At 47.4% G+C, this 13,891-nt stretch overlaps 1 protein-coding gene across 1 annotated transcript in view; it reads left to right on the top strand.

The window, feature by feature from the left end:
* ADCY8 (adenylate cyclase 8) overlaps positions 1 to 13,891 on the top strand; it is a 223,336-nt gene that overhangs the window by 165,789 nt on the left and 43,656 nt on the right. Inside the window, exons 10-11 of the mRNA XM_026495400.3 lie at positions 3,623 to 3,824; positions 5,922 to 6,011. Coding sequence (XP_026351185.1) covers positions 3,623 to 3,824; positions 5,922 to 6,011 — 292 coding nt within the window. The remainder of the gene's footprint in view (positions 1 to 3,622; positions 3,825 to 5,921; positions 6,012 to 13,891) is intronic.

The raw sequence follows: 13,891 nt of genomic DNA, 5'->3' as shown, positions 1-13,891 counted from the left end.
AATTCGACCCAGAAACACAATAGCTAAATGTGCAACAAAGCGTCAGTTTTGTAAATTGCCAAGCAGGTGCTTGCTTTGCCTGTGCAAAACTAGGGTAAAGGCTGGCATACAGAATGTGGTTGAGGCAAGACCCCACATGGTGTCCATTCTGAATCTCCTGGATCTCTACTTGTGTCCCCCTAGTCCGCCTTCCCACTCCAGTGCGAGGTCTCACTGCTGTGATGCTGAGAAAGACCAGTACGAGGCACTGCCCCCACCCAGTGCCAAAGGAATGAAGAAGATCTGGGCAGTTGCCTCTTGGTACTTCCTGGGGACACCTGAGCTTCATTGCCCAGGAGGAGATGGCCGGGCTTCTTACAGAGAAGGTCCCGGCTCTGGCTTCCCAGCCATCTTAGGGGATCTACAAGGACGGGAGGGCCAGCCGCTGAACCTTACATAAACCTTGAACTTTAACAGTGGCCCCCTGCCTTCTGAGAAGAACCAGGTCCCCTGAACATCCCGGATAGGCTCTGATCAGGCCAATGGCAGACTCCTCCTCGAAGCAAGGGGGCAGGTAGAGGGGCCGGAGGGTGGCTGAGAATCCCTTTCCCTAGGAAGGCTGGTGAGGGGAGGAACAGCATCTTCTCTCCCCACAAAAAGTGTAAGTCAGTGACTGTTCATTGGTCGCTGTCTGCGTGCTCAGCTTTATGGCAGAATCCAGAGAAAAACAGCCTTGAAGCAGGAACGAGACATTCCCCCAGGGAAGAGCACAGAAGGGGAAGCACAGTCCATAGGGCACGTATCTGAGTGTTGTCCGCGGAGGGTGGAGAGGCGAGAGGGGGAGCCCAGAGCCGCCGTGGAGGTCCACAGACAATCCGGATGACAGTGGGGGCCACCGAACAGTCCGAGGCTCCTGCTGAGTGGCTCTCAACATCCTCTTTGCTGGCTTTGCTTCTGCCTCCCACTTTGAAACAAAGCATTCGTATTCTTGGTGGCTGCCTCACGGTATGGAGATGCGTCAGCCTCGAAATTGGCCCCTTTTCTCCAGGGACTGTCTGACAAAAGCGATCCTCCTTCATTTGCCTCCCCTGGGTGCCCCGGAATGATGGTGTGCTGTTCAGGAGTATTTTTCCAGCCTGTTTGGGAGGAAGTTTCCCATCTGCCCAGAGCCCTCTGGGAACCCGCTGCTGCACAGACCTCCTGTTCTTATCTAGAACTCCTGCAGAGACTTCCTGTCAAGGTGATCTATAAAGCCAAACTGTGCAAGTATTAAAAAAAAAAAAAAAAGGAAAATACAAAACCGTCAACAGTAAAAGCGGGGGCTGTGGGGAGAGTGACTTGCCAGCCTTTGTGATGCTTTGAGCTTGCAGAGGAATTTGCCAGTCTTGGTTACCCACCCACCCCTTGCAAATGTCTTACCTCCTCGCTGTCCTGACGCCAAGCACTCCTCTCCTGCTCATTTGACTACATTCCCTAAATTCCTCTTGCTGCCTTCTCTCCTCCCAGCCCACCAGCCGCTTCTGTAACATCATCTGTGGTGCCTTTACTTCTTACCCTCCTTGGGCAAGCTCCGCCCTTCTCAGATCTTCAGCCGCCACCTGTTCCTTGCAGACCCACCATCCCTCCAACTGCCTAGCCGTCCACGTGTCACGAGCACCAGAAATTCAGCTGGTCCCAAATCACATTCACGGACTTATCCTCCATGGACCAGCTTCTCTTCCTGCATTTACCAGTTCAGATGGTAAAAGCACGAGTGTCGTCCATAATGATACCACTCTGCCGCACACCTCCGCTCACATACACAAAACACGTACTAAGATTACCACCATGTCTTGCCCTGCACCTCCCAGTTATCCGTGCTGCTACTTCATGAGACTCCCTTGTAATCAGTCCCGAACTATCTAAACCTCTGCTAAGTCCTTTCTCTTCTCTTCACCCCGCCCTTCACCTCTCACCATGGTTGTCCTTCAGATACACAGATCCGAGTGTCTCCTTCCTGATTAAACATCTGGAACATCTGTGTATCACCTTCATGTGGAACTTTCTACACAGCATGTATGAGACCTCCTCACTCTCCAGTCCCACAGCCTCACCACCTGGGTTAGTGGAACTTGTAAACACACTGGTCACTCTTACTCTCCTGATGCTCTTCTCATGCTCCCCACTTTTTCTTCCCTAAAACCCTCTCTTCAACCTCCAAGGCCTGACCCAAATGTCACCTCTTTTGCGAAGCCTCCCTTGATTCCTTTTCCTGTTTTCTAAATGATGGTTGTTCAAACCCCTTTATAGACCATAGCATATTCTCCAATGGTTCGTTGTGTATATGTTCATATTCCCCTCTAGATTATGATCTCCTAGAGGATGGGGAAGATGTGTCCTGGTGCCTACCACTGTATCTGGGAAGAAGCTTGTTGAATGAATAAGTAAATGACACCACAGAATCCAAAAAAAGATGACAGCACACGTGGGAGGTCTCTCATTCACCAAAGTGATTAGAATGGCACAGTGGACTGTAAATCCTAGCTCTAACACTAACCAACTCAGTGACCTCAGAGAAGTTCATAAGTCGGGACCAAGGAATGGAAATCAGCTGTCGTATAAAGTGCTTAGCATTGTGTCTAGCACATGGTCAGAGCTCCGTGCATTACTGACACGAGTGTTATTAATAATAAATATGGAAATCCAGGCAGGAGGATGGTAAGGCATTGAGAGAAGGTGGGCCTAACTTCATTCACTTAATGTATGTTCCCAACGGTGGAAGACGCTAACGCCACTTCCATGAAGGTACCCTTCACTGTGCAACAGTGGGCTGGCTGAAAGAGAGGTAGAGAAATGAGACACGAATGGCTGGACAGAGAACAGAGAATGAACGATGAATTCCCAAGAAGAAGCAATATGCCTGGTGAGAGGTTGGTTGGTAAGGAGAGGAAGCAGTCAAAGATGCCTCCAGAGATGGGGTTTGAGACCACCAAGTTGCTGGAAACAGCCTGACACCCAGCAGAGCTGTCCAATAGACAGGGGCTACCATGGACAGAGCTTTGGTGAGCCCTTGAAGCCCAAGATGTATACTTGGGAGTGATGTTGAAACTTTGGGCAAGGATGAGTTCTTACCTACAACTCAAATTGCACCCTTACCCATGTCTCAAGTGGCACAGAGTATATTCCCTGTAAACCTTGGTAATCACTAAGCAAACTGAGCAACTTGGAACAGGTGCCAAGTTCAGTTCTTGGCATCAGAGTAGACCAAGAGGGAGAATGTTTCATAAAACCCACCTCAAAGGCCAAAGGGCATGTGGGTCCCTCCCACAGCTGGGGTATTGAGATAAAATTCCAGTGGTGTGTAGCCTTGGCAGCAGCTGCCTAGTGAGAAAGATGATGATAGAAGAAGAAGAAAAAAAAGGCAGGAACAATAAATCAACCCAAATATTTGATGGTTGTTTCAAAGTTTCTCAATAGAATATTCTAGGGATGAATGTAGTAAAAATGTCTCCTGCTGATTTTTCTTGAACAAACAGAGCTTTAGAGAATTATTGGGTGCCAGGGGTGGGGAAGGGCAGTCATGAATGTGATTACCAGTGTTGCCCAGTGAGTGGAAATCAGACTATCGATGCCATGTGACCCAATGTTCTGGGTTTCCCTGCAGGGTGATGCCAATGGCCATCCAGTTTTCCATCCTGATTATGCTGCACTCGGCTCTGGTCCTCATCACCACGGCGGAGGATTATAAGTGTTTGCCCCTCGTCCTCCGGAAAACTTGCTGTTGGATTAACGAGACCTATTTGGCCCGGAACGTCATCATCTTTGCATCCATCTTGATTAACTTCCTGGGCGCCATCTTGAATATCGTAAGCATTCCAAACCCACCATCCCTCTGGCTTCTCGCGTGCAGGCAGGAAAGAAGGGTTTATGGAGCCTGCAGCTTCTTGCGTTGCTTTCCTTGGTACCACTTACCTTCAAGTGCCTGGTGCAGCCCCAAACTTAGAGACAGAGAACAGAAATGCGGCTACTGTCAGAGCTGTGCATTTTACTGGTGGCAAATTGTCTCTTTCCCAGTGGGGGAGGTTATCTGCTCCAAAGGAGCGTAAACACCCTAAAATTTCTGTATTGTCAGTGGCCAACCAGTTATAATTGTGAATCAGAATTCCCTTTAATTCAGTACCTACCTGCTATGTGCCATGCACTGAAGGAGGAGCTGTACATGTTTTTCTTATTAAATCCTCACATAAACCCCGTGAGGTAAGTCTCGTTATCCCCACTTTATGGCTAAGGAAACTGAGGCTCAGAGACATGAAATAACTTGCTAATAAGGTCTGTCTGACTCCACAACTCACGCTCATTCTCAAATGCTAAATTGTATCTCTGGGAGTGGGGTGGGGGGAATGGAAATAAAAGAGCTGTCATTTCTTGAGTACCTACTACGTGCTACAGGTAGGTATTACCATCCCCATGCAACGAGTAAGGAAATTGCACTTCAGCTTGAGATCTTGCCTATGACTTTCTAAGAGTTCGTATTGGGTGTGACACATTGAACTTGGATGACTCTCCAGCTGCCATAGTTATCACTGTTTTTAATTTGGCGATCCATGTTTTAATGATTTCATTTTCTCTCTACAATGGTAACATGATAGCGACAGCATTTTCTGTGTATATACAAACAGTCTGTGTTGTCCATGGCTTACTTAGTTCCTCTAGATTTTAGGAGTGATCTGTCTGATTCCACGTTTTGAACTTGGAATGTTGAGAGGGTCTGGTGGAGGCATCCTCTTGTGGCTGAGCCCATCATTGTGCCCTTTGGGCCTGAGGGAGGGTCTCCACGTGCTCAGGGACCCAAACTGGGAACTCGCACCATTGTCATCCCGTGAATAGGAGGCTTATACTGCCTGAAATTCGTTGTCCAGAATGGCCCAGTAATTACTTGGAGTCTGTGTTGCCCAAGCTCTGTGGTTGGCCTTGTAGGAAAGGAGTCTAGGGGATAAAGAAAAAGGAAAATCCTAATATAACAGAAGTCCTCATCTAATGAATATTTTATAGATTATTGCAATTGAAAATGGAAGTGCTTAAGAGCATTCATTGATCATGGCCTGCGGAGGCGTAGCCAGGATCTCAAGTCTTGACGAATCAGGTATTTCCGGGATGCAGGATTTGGAAATAAATTCAGTGACTCGAGGTCAGGGTTACTCTCGGCCACCCACGCCACTGGGGTGCAGCAGCAAGTTCAGAGGCTTTGGAGTCAGATAGACCTGCCATCAGATCTCAGCTCGACTGCTTGCCAGCTCTGTGATCCTAGACAAGTTACTTTACTTCTCGGAGTTTCATATTTTTCGATTGTAAAATGGGGATAAAAACAGTAGCTACATCACAAGGTGGTTGTGAGGCTTTTTTTGTCCCAAGTGTTTGGCACAGAGGAGGCATTCCGCCACCGGTAGCCACTCTTTCCTGAGCACCGCAAAACCGGCAGCAGTTTCTGGCCTAGGGAAGGACCGCCGCCCCCCTGCCCCATGCTAAGAGTCTTTCTGGACAATGTGCCCCTCGGATCCCTGGAATCCTCCCAGCTGTGGACGAGCAGACAGGCTGCGAGCATGCCCCAGACCTTTTCTCCTGCCATCTGGCTCTCTTCAGAGCCCCACAGGCACTCTCCCCTGACCCTACATGACGGGGCCCGGAGAGCTGTCTTAACCCGGCTTCGGGGCTGGCTTGCAAAAGCTCTTTCTGAGCCAGTACCTTCTTTAAAATGAGAGAGGAGATCCCAGCCGGCCCCTCCGTTCTGGAATGAAGCCCCCTGTCAGGTCTGGTCTGCCCAGGCTCTTGCCGAAGCTCAGCAGTGAGGACGCACTGCTTTGTTCCCAGCACTCACACTGACTTTGTTGTTCCTGTGTTGTGTTGTGTTGTTTTGTTTTTTGTTGTTGTTGTTGTTCTTCTTCTTCTTTTTTTTTAATCCGCAGCTGTGGTGTGATTTTGACAAGTCGATACCCTTGAAGAACCTGGCTTTCAATTCCTCAGCTGTGTTTACAGATATCTGCTCCTACCCAGAGGTATTTATTCTCGAGCTCCCCTTGGCAAGACTTGGGCCTAGGTACCGCCGCCAGCTGCACACAAGCACGACTGGTTGGAGGGTCTCGGAAAGGGTTCCAGAGGCCCGCTTCCTTCTTCTGCCTCCTCCTCCTCCTGCTCCCCCTCTTCCTCCTTCCCCTTCTCTGCCTTTCCTTCTCTCCCCTGCCTCTTTCCCACCCTCACTTTTAGCCTTTCCTGATTCTCCCTTCTTCTTCCTCCTCCTTTCTTCCTTCTTCACCTGTACCTCTATCCATTTCCCTCTTCCCTTTTACCGCCTCCCTCCCCTACTCATTTCCCCTTCTCATCTCAAAATCCTAGAGCAGAATGTGCTCTTGTTCCCAGTGTAGAGCAGAGTTCTGGCTCGAATGGTGTTTGCTGCATTCCAGAAGAAGGGAAAGAAGGAGGAGAGGGAGGGGGAAAGGAGGGAGAGGGGAAGGAAGGCAGGGAGGGAGGAAAGGAAAGTAAAGAAAAGAAAGGAGAGAAAGAAGGAGGGAGGGGAGGGAGGGAAGGAGGAAAGGAAAGGAGAGAAAGAAGGAGGGAGGAAGGAAGGAAAGGAAGAAGGAAGGAAGGAAGGAAGGAAGGAAGGAAGGAAGGAAGGAAGGAGGGAAGGAAGGAGGGAAGGAGAGAAAGAAGGAAGGAAGCTAGTGAGTCACAAACCTAGAAAACCACAACTAAACTTAAAGCAAAGAGCAGCACCACGGGGTCAGGAGGTGTCCCAACAGATACCCACCATCATTATGTAAGTCTCACCCTCCCTTGGACACAGAGCCACAGATCTGGCCCTGGGCCTTGGGGTCAGCCTAAGGCACTGGGCAAAGGATAGTCTTAGGCTATGTTAGCCATAGCCCAGAACTTTACATTTAGGGGCAGAAGTTCTGGGTCAGGAGAGAGGACAGCTGGGATGTCCTAGCAGACCCCAGCCGACATCACACTCCAAGGACCCGGGTAGACCCTTGTTCTCTAAGACCCCTCCACCATCTGGGTGGGGGAAAGGCTCTGTGTTATCTCACTTGGGCCCCAGAATCAGTGTGAGAAACGTTCTGATAAGGAGAGAAAGCCTCCTGCCCCGTACAAGGTACATAGTGTCTATTTGATACACACGGTATCATTCAGTCCTCCAGCTGTAGGGGGCACAGACGGTTGGCATCTCCATTTGCTAGATAATGCAACAGAGGCCCAGAGAGTAACTTGCTCAGTGCCACCCAGCACCACTCCTGCCTGCCCTCCATCCTCCCTCACTTCTTCCCTTCCTTCTTTCTTTCTGTCCTTCTCTTCTTAATTCAGTTCTCGATACTTGGAACTGCAGTTGAAGCCCTACCTGGCTTGTTCTTGACCTTGTACTTCTGTATCCAGGCTTGGTCCTCCATTCCTAGGGAGGAACTAGGCTTTTCTTAAGGAAGTCCAGGGCAGGATGGGACTAGCTCTCGTTGGGGGACCTTTTCCCACCAAGTACTAAGAGAGCACAGACTTCATGGACTCTGTGGGACACCAGCTCCCTGAGAACATCTCGGTTTGGAGGGCATGAGGGGTGTCGCAAAAGGCAGTGAGTTGGCCACCCGTCAGCTGTGGAGAGGTAGCCAAAGCTGGATTTCCCTCCCTGCTGAGCCCCTTCACCTGCTAGCAGTGGAATCTTGAGTTAGCTCTTCTTCTCTCTGACCTTGAGGTTTCTTGTCTGTAAAGTGGGAAAAATAGTATCTTCTTCACATGGCTTATGTGGAATTAGGGAATATCACGTCGTCATGGTGCCTACCTAGATGAGTTCGCACATGCAGAGCTCCAACGTGTCATCTGACGTGAAGTTGGTGTTTGTGAGCTATTCGTCTGGGCTTCCACGTCACTCTAAAAGAGTGTATACCCTTGACCCCAAACCTAAACTCCCAAACTCAGGACCACAGCACTCATGGGCTTCCCAGTCCTAAGAAAGTGGCTTCTGGATCACAGAACATCATCTCTGTGCCTCGGTTTCCTTATCTATAAAGCGAGGAGGAAAGTAGTACCTTCCTCAAGGGCGGTTGTGAGGATTCAGTGCATTAATCCATGCAAAGTGTCCAGCGTAACATCTAGTGCAAAGTGTCTGCTCATTAAATGTCAGCCATGATGCATTTAGGATTTCCTGTGAGAAGGTTTTGAGCCTGCACCACTGATACCCGTTTATCTCTAAGTTATATTCCTGTATCACTCTGCTAATGTATGGTGTACATTATGGAACATATTCAAAACATAGAAATACTTAAAAAAGAGATAAAATAAATAAGAGTTTCAATACTTTCCTCCCACAAACTGTGGCCTCCAGCCAAATTCTACCTGCCACCTGTTGTGTAAAAAAAGTTTTATTGGGGCTTAGCCACATCCATTTAGTACCAGTTGTCTATGGCTATTTTTTTTTTGGTACAGATTTATTTATTTATTAGAGAGAGAGGGAGAGAGCAAGCATGGGCGGGGGGGGGGGGCCGGGGGAGAGGGGAGAGAGTCCTCAAGTAGACTCCATGATGGGTGCAGAGCATGACGTGGGCTTAATCCCAGGACCCCGAGATCAAGCCCTGAGCTGAAATCAAGAGTCAGCTGCTCAACCGACTGAACCCCCAGCGCCCCGTCTAGGGCTACTTTGATAGCACAATTGGCAGAGTTGAGTAGCTGCAAGAGATGGTGTGGGGCCCACTGAGCCAAAATATTTACTGTCTGACCCTTTACAGAGTTTGTCAACTCTTGGCATCCCCCCAGATGCAGGAATCCCACTGGCCTAAAAGATGGGGAGCTGGACTTTTTCAATCACCATTACCACCAACAGCCTGATTTGACTGACCAGTTGCCGTCTTGACATACAGGGCTGTGCCTCCCTACCTAGGGATTTGTCCACCGAATGAGAAGGAATTAAACATTCAGACCTTGTAAAAGACTTAGTCCGCACACAATGCCTCCCGGCACTCCCACACGTGTGTCCCCGAATCCCTTCATCGCTCTGAGCTTTCGCTTCCTCATCTGTGCATCTGACCTCTCTGCTTCACCCCGTGAGAAGCAGGACTTAGTCCGAAAGCATGAGATACAAACATTTCATATAAACATGGTTGATGTGGTATAAGCGTAAGAAGCTGTTCTCATATATGGGACCGAGTATAATTTAGTCTTGAACCAGAGCTTGCCAGTTACTCAAAATGGATGAAGATGCAGTGAATGACAGTGAAAAAAGCTGCATTCCAACTATGATGTGAGGAATCGTCGGGGGGCGGGGTTCAGCGAAACTAATGTAGGTGACACCCACAAACCCAGGGTGTCGTTATGTCAAACACCTGCACTGGCTCTCAGCAGGCTCGATAGGAAGACCTTCATGTTAGAGTCGAGCCCCTTTATTATATGCGCTGGCACATTTGAATAAATTGTCAACTGTATTTGCAGGAGCAGTTAGAGCTTGCTGATGTTTTGAAGTGTCCCTGAGAGCCGATCTCCTATAGGGGTGTCATTATCTGTGTCTTTGCTCATTAAATATTAGCTGTCATGATGAAAAGGAGAGAAGAAAGGTGAGGGGATTGAAAGGGGAAGACAAGAGGGAGAAAAAGCAAGAAGGAGGCAGAAAGAGGAAGACAAACAATGAAAAGAAAAGAGAATCCGTGGTCAAGCAAATAGGCAGATTTTTTTTTTTTTTTTAATTCCAAAAGTGACGGTAAAAACTGGTGCCTGAATTTCTGGTTAACTCCTCAGGTGGGAGTCCGAACCCTGAGTGGTTTTGGAAGAAACTTTATTCAGGGTGGTCAGAAATCCCCAGCTGCTATTCAGGATAAAATTAGATTTTCCCACGCTCCCGCAACAGCAGGCCCACCAAAACATTCAAACGGAGGAGTGTCAAACGGCTTTGCAGTAATTTCAGAACTTTTTCAGGTTGAACAGAGGGCTGTTACACGAGCTCATTTTGTTTCTGCACAGAGCCAATTAGATGTTACCGCTAAATATATAAAGAAGATCGATGTGTTTTTTCCCAAATGATAATCAGTTTTTGGAATCTCTTTTCCCCACTAAGAGTGCAAAAGCCATAAAAGCACAGGGTGATCCAAAAACCGACAAGCCCCACCTTACTGAAGCTTAGATTTCAAGTCTTTAAGGACATTCGCAGAACATGGGAAACAGAGCAGGTGTGGGTGGCGGAGCCTGTGTGTTGACCTCGGATGAGCGAGGGCTCTTCTTCTGCCATTTACTTGCTGTGTGGCCTGGGACAAGTCACGGAAACTCTCTGAGTTTTAGTTTTCTTATCTGTATAATGGGATTATTTGTTGTTGTTGTTGTTGTTGTTTTGTTTTGTTTTTTGGATCCCAACATGGGGCTTGAACTCACAACCCTGAGATCAAGACCTGAGTCAAGATCCAAGAGTCGGTTGCTTAACTGAGTGAGCTACCTGGGCATCCCTATAAGGGGATTATTAATAATACCTATCTCATAAGATTGTTGGGGTGATAAATAGAGATGGCACCCATAAAACACTCCTTAATATTAGCTTCTTTCTTGTCTCTTCTTGAAGGCTTTGGTAACTAAGGGAGAACAGTGCCTGCCCAAGTGGAGATCTGAGTTGAAGGAAGATAGGGCCGTAACAAATTTTTTGAATGCACAAGGCTCTATAATCCAAACATGAGACTATCTAGATAATCCTGTGTCCAGGGTCTGACTAAAAACTTGAACAGGCCATATTTTCATAGCCTGTTCCCCTTTCATGATCGTGCTCTCCTGGCCTCGCCAACTGTTTCCAAGATGGTGACCACCTTGCATTGCATTGTTCTCAGGGAGCCAGATCCTTCCAGACCCTGTACTTGTTGCCATGCCGAGGGAGTGGCCTTGGAGGGCACACACTCATTCCAGCAATCTCACTATGTTCCTCTCTGCTGATCATTCGTAGCTGACAGTGTATAATTCCTGGATGTATGTTTCACAATGTCAAATAGCTACCCCTGGAAGCACATTTAATTTATGGAAGTCACTGAGAGGCATGATCTGGCTGGACATCACTGTTCAGGAATCAAACACAGACTGCACTTTTGATGTTTTTCTAACTGGACTCTGATGATAATTTACAAAGATCTGAGCTCAGTCATCAAGGAAGCACAACCAAGACAAGGACACAGTCTTGCAAGTGACTGCATTGAATCGGCCAGTAAGCACTGCCAAGATAAGCATCATCCTACATTTTTACAAATATTGTGCAGTGATGCCTTTCCATAAGAAATAGTTACTGTATGGGCTCTTTGATTAGGTTTTGCTTCACCGTTTTCCTGGGATAGTCATTATTTGTACATTTCATTAATACAAGTATGTCTTTCCAGGAAGGATTGTGAGGTTAAAGAATTGGCTGGGAATTTAGTTGTTTCTAGGAAATATCTAGAATAGTTTATCTGCCCTTAACCCAAGTCATAGATAAACATCACATCTACTTATGGACTTTAAATGCAGTGTTGGCAGCTCTAAGCTAACAACTATACTAAACTAGAGAACATTCACCGTGCTTCCCCTAGTAGGGTGAAAAAAACGCCGGCCATGGAAACCAGGATCTAGAAGAAGCCAAAGCACAGTCAGATTGTAGCGGAGCACCCAGCCTATAGAAAATGCCCCTCTCCCCTGCCTCACACAATCCAGGAAAGAGCGGGGATCGTCAGGTTGGTCATCTCCACCCACACCCGTGGTGACCCCCAGTTCCTGACACCATCACTCCTGCACCGTGTGGGGATGGGAAACTCAGGATGAAGCAGAGAAGCCTCTGTCCTTGGCTCACGTGCACTTCAGGGCACTGATGGTACCAAGAGTTATCACCGAGAACCAGGTTTTGTGTGAATCAGAAAGTTTGGGTTCTTTCTTTGAAGGACAGTGACTTCTGAAAATTGTCAGCTGTCTTTCTTCTTTTTTTTTTTTCTGTGAGTTTATAATGCCAGGGGACTTGGCCACAACCAAATGGGGGCTGAGAGCCAGCCCAGTGTGTGTGAATTGTGTAGGGTGGAGTTCAAGTTCTTCTTCATGTTACCACGGTGTGATAGGCTTCCTCCTCCTCCTCCTCTTCCAGAAGGAGAATGTTCACCTATTGCCAAGGTCATTTATAGTACTTGGTGGCAATGTCCTGACCCTGGCGGTGTGCCTTCCAGCCCGGCATAGTTCTTGGTGCCCAGTAGGTCCTCATTCAACAATTGTAGAATAATAATGTATGGTTTAGTTGGCAAAATGCTTCGTGCAAACACGATCGGCTCTTGCTCCTCTGAACCTTTTGCCATGGCGTGGGAGTCCAACTTTTTTTCAGTACAGACTTAGAAGAAATTGCTTTATTTGTCGCTTCCCAAGTCCATGTATTATCCGAGAGAAGAAAATCTTGATCATTTGGAAGCAGAAAAGTGTTATAGAGGCTTCCCTCTTCTGTAGAATGGGTAAAAGAATAGTACCTGTCCTTGGATCACTGTATTTTAAGAGTTAAGGAAGAGGAAGCATATGGAGTCATTCATAAAGTATCTTACACAGAATTCGTGCCCAGCAAATGTTTGGTTATGATTATTACTCCCACCTTCACCATCTCACCCCTGATACACAGGCATTGCCACTCCCACTTGGTCCCCGCACCTTACCTGGTGTTCATCTAGGGCCTGGGCTGCCTCCCATCTACACATCCTCGGTGTCTGTCCCTCCTCTCCTACCCACATGTCAACCTCACTACTGAAATGCCTCTCACCTCTCTTCTCCTAACTTGGGGGCCAAGGTGCTAGAGCTCTTTGGGGCAGTCAATCTTTTATTTTCCTGGTCGAAATTGATGTATCATGATGGGGTCTCTTATCCCCTTAGAATGCATAGCTTGTCTGTGTTCACTATTAAAGATTGGTGGAAACTGCCCGGTTCCTAACATTTCTCATACATATCCTGGCGGTACTATTTTTCATCATTAAAAACTAGGAAGAAGTAGAGAACCCCATGATGATATGGGATGCAGACTTCTCGGGAATAGAGGAACTCTCTGCAAAACAGTACTTCTGACCCACTGCTTCATTTGATATTCAGTGTTATGATCAGATTAAAGGACTTTTACAGATGAAAATAATCCACTCCAAAGCCAGGTCCTATCTGTGTCCATTCTTAGCATTGTTGCGATTATAGTGCATATCAAATTTTATATCTTGCTTTCCTGTGTTGTTATTTTGAAAACATTTTCTATATGTTGCCTTTGAAATGCTCCTCTGAATATCTTTTTCTATGGAGATTTATATTTTGGGGTGGCTACCTGTTTTTCCACTCCTGTCTCCTCATTGTGCTCTCACACCCCCAACAATCCCTAATCAGTGTTCTTATTTCTCTTCTTCCACAGCCCCTCAAACATCAGAGTCTCTACATTTTAGTCTCTGTATCTTCTGCCTTTACTTTTCGTGCTCTGCTTGGGCAGTCTTGTGGAGACTTTGGGGTCTTGTGGGGTCAACTGAACTATGTCAGATGTGTGTCTCTGGACCCTTCTGTCTTCCGAAGCTCAGTCTCACACCTGTGGTTGCCATGAGCTGTCCTTCCTGAATCATCCTCAAAACCTGAAGCTTAAGAAGCCTAAAGCTAAATGCATTCTCTTTCCCCATCCTCATTGGTTGGTAGTTGGTTTTTTCTCTTAGTTAATAGATGAACCCCTGCGGAAATGCTTAGCGCCAGTCTGACTCCTCCTTCTCCCCACTTTCACGTAAAACTAGACGTGTCTCTTGCCCCATCTATTGGGTTAGTCCCCAGACTTGTCATTAAACCTTCAGCTTTTCTCCATGAATTACAATCCATCCTGTACTGTCCACACCACAGTTGATTCCTAGAGCACGGATCTGTTGACTCCATTACAAACCGGAAACCCATCGTGGCTCCTCGCGGACTACAGAATAAA

This window comes from Ursus arctos, unplaced genomic scaffold, assembly GCF_023065955.2.
Source record: "Ursus arctos isolate Adak ecotype North America unplaced genomic scaffold, UrsArc2.0 scaffold_6, whole genome shotgun sequence".
Classification (NCBI taxonomy): domain Eukaryota; kingdom Metazoa; phylum Chordata; class Mammalia; order Carnivora; family Ursidae; genus Ursus; species Ursus arctos.
Note: the sequence above shows the minus strand (reverse complement) of the source record. Positions and strands in the feature narration are given on the sequence as shown.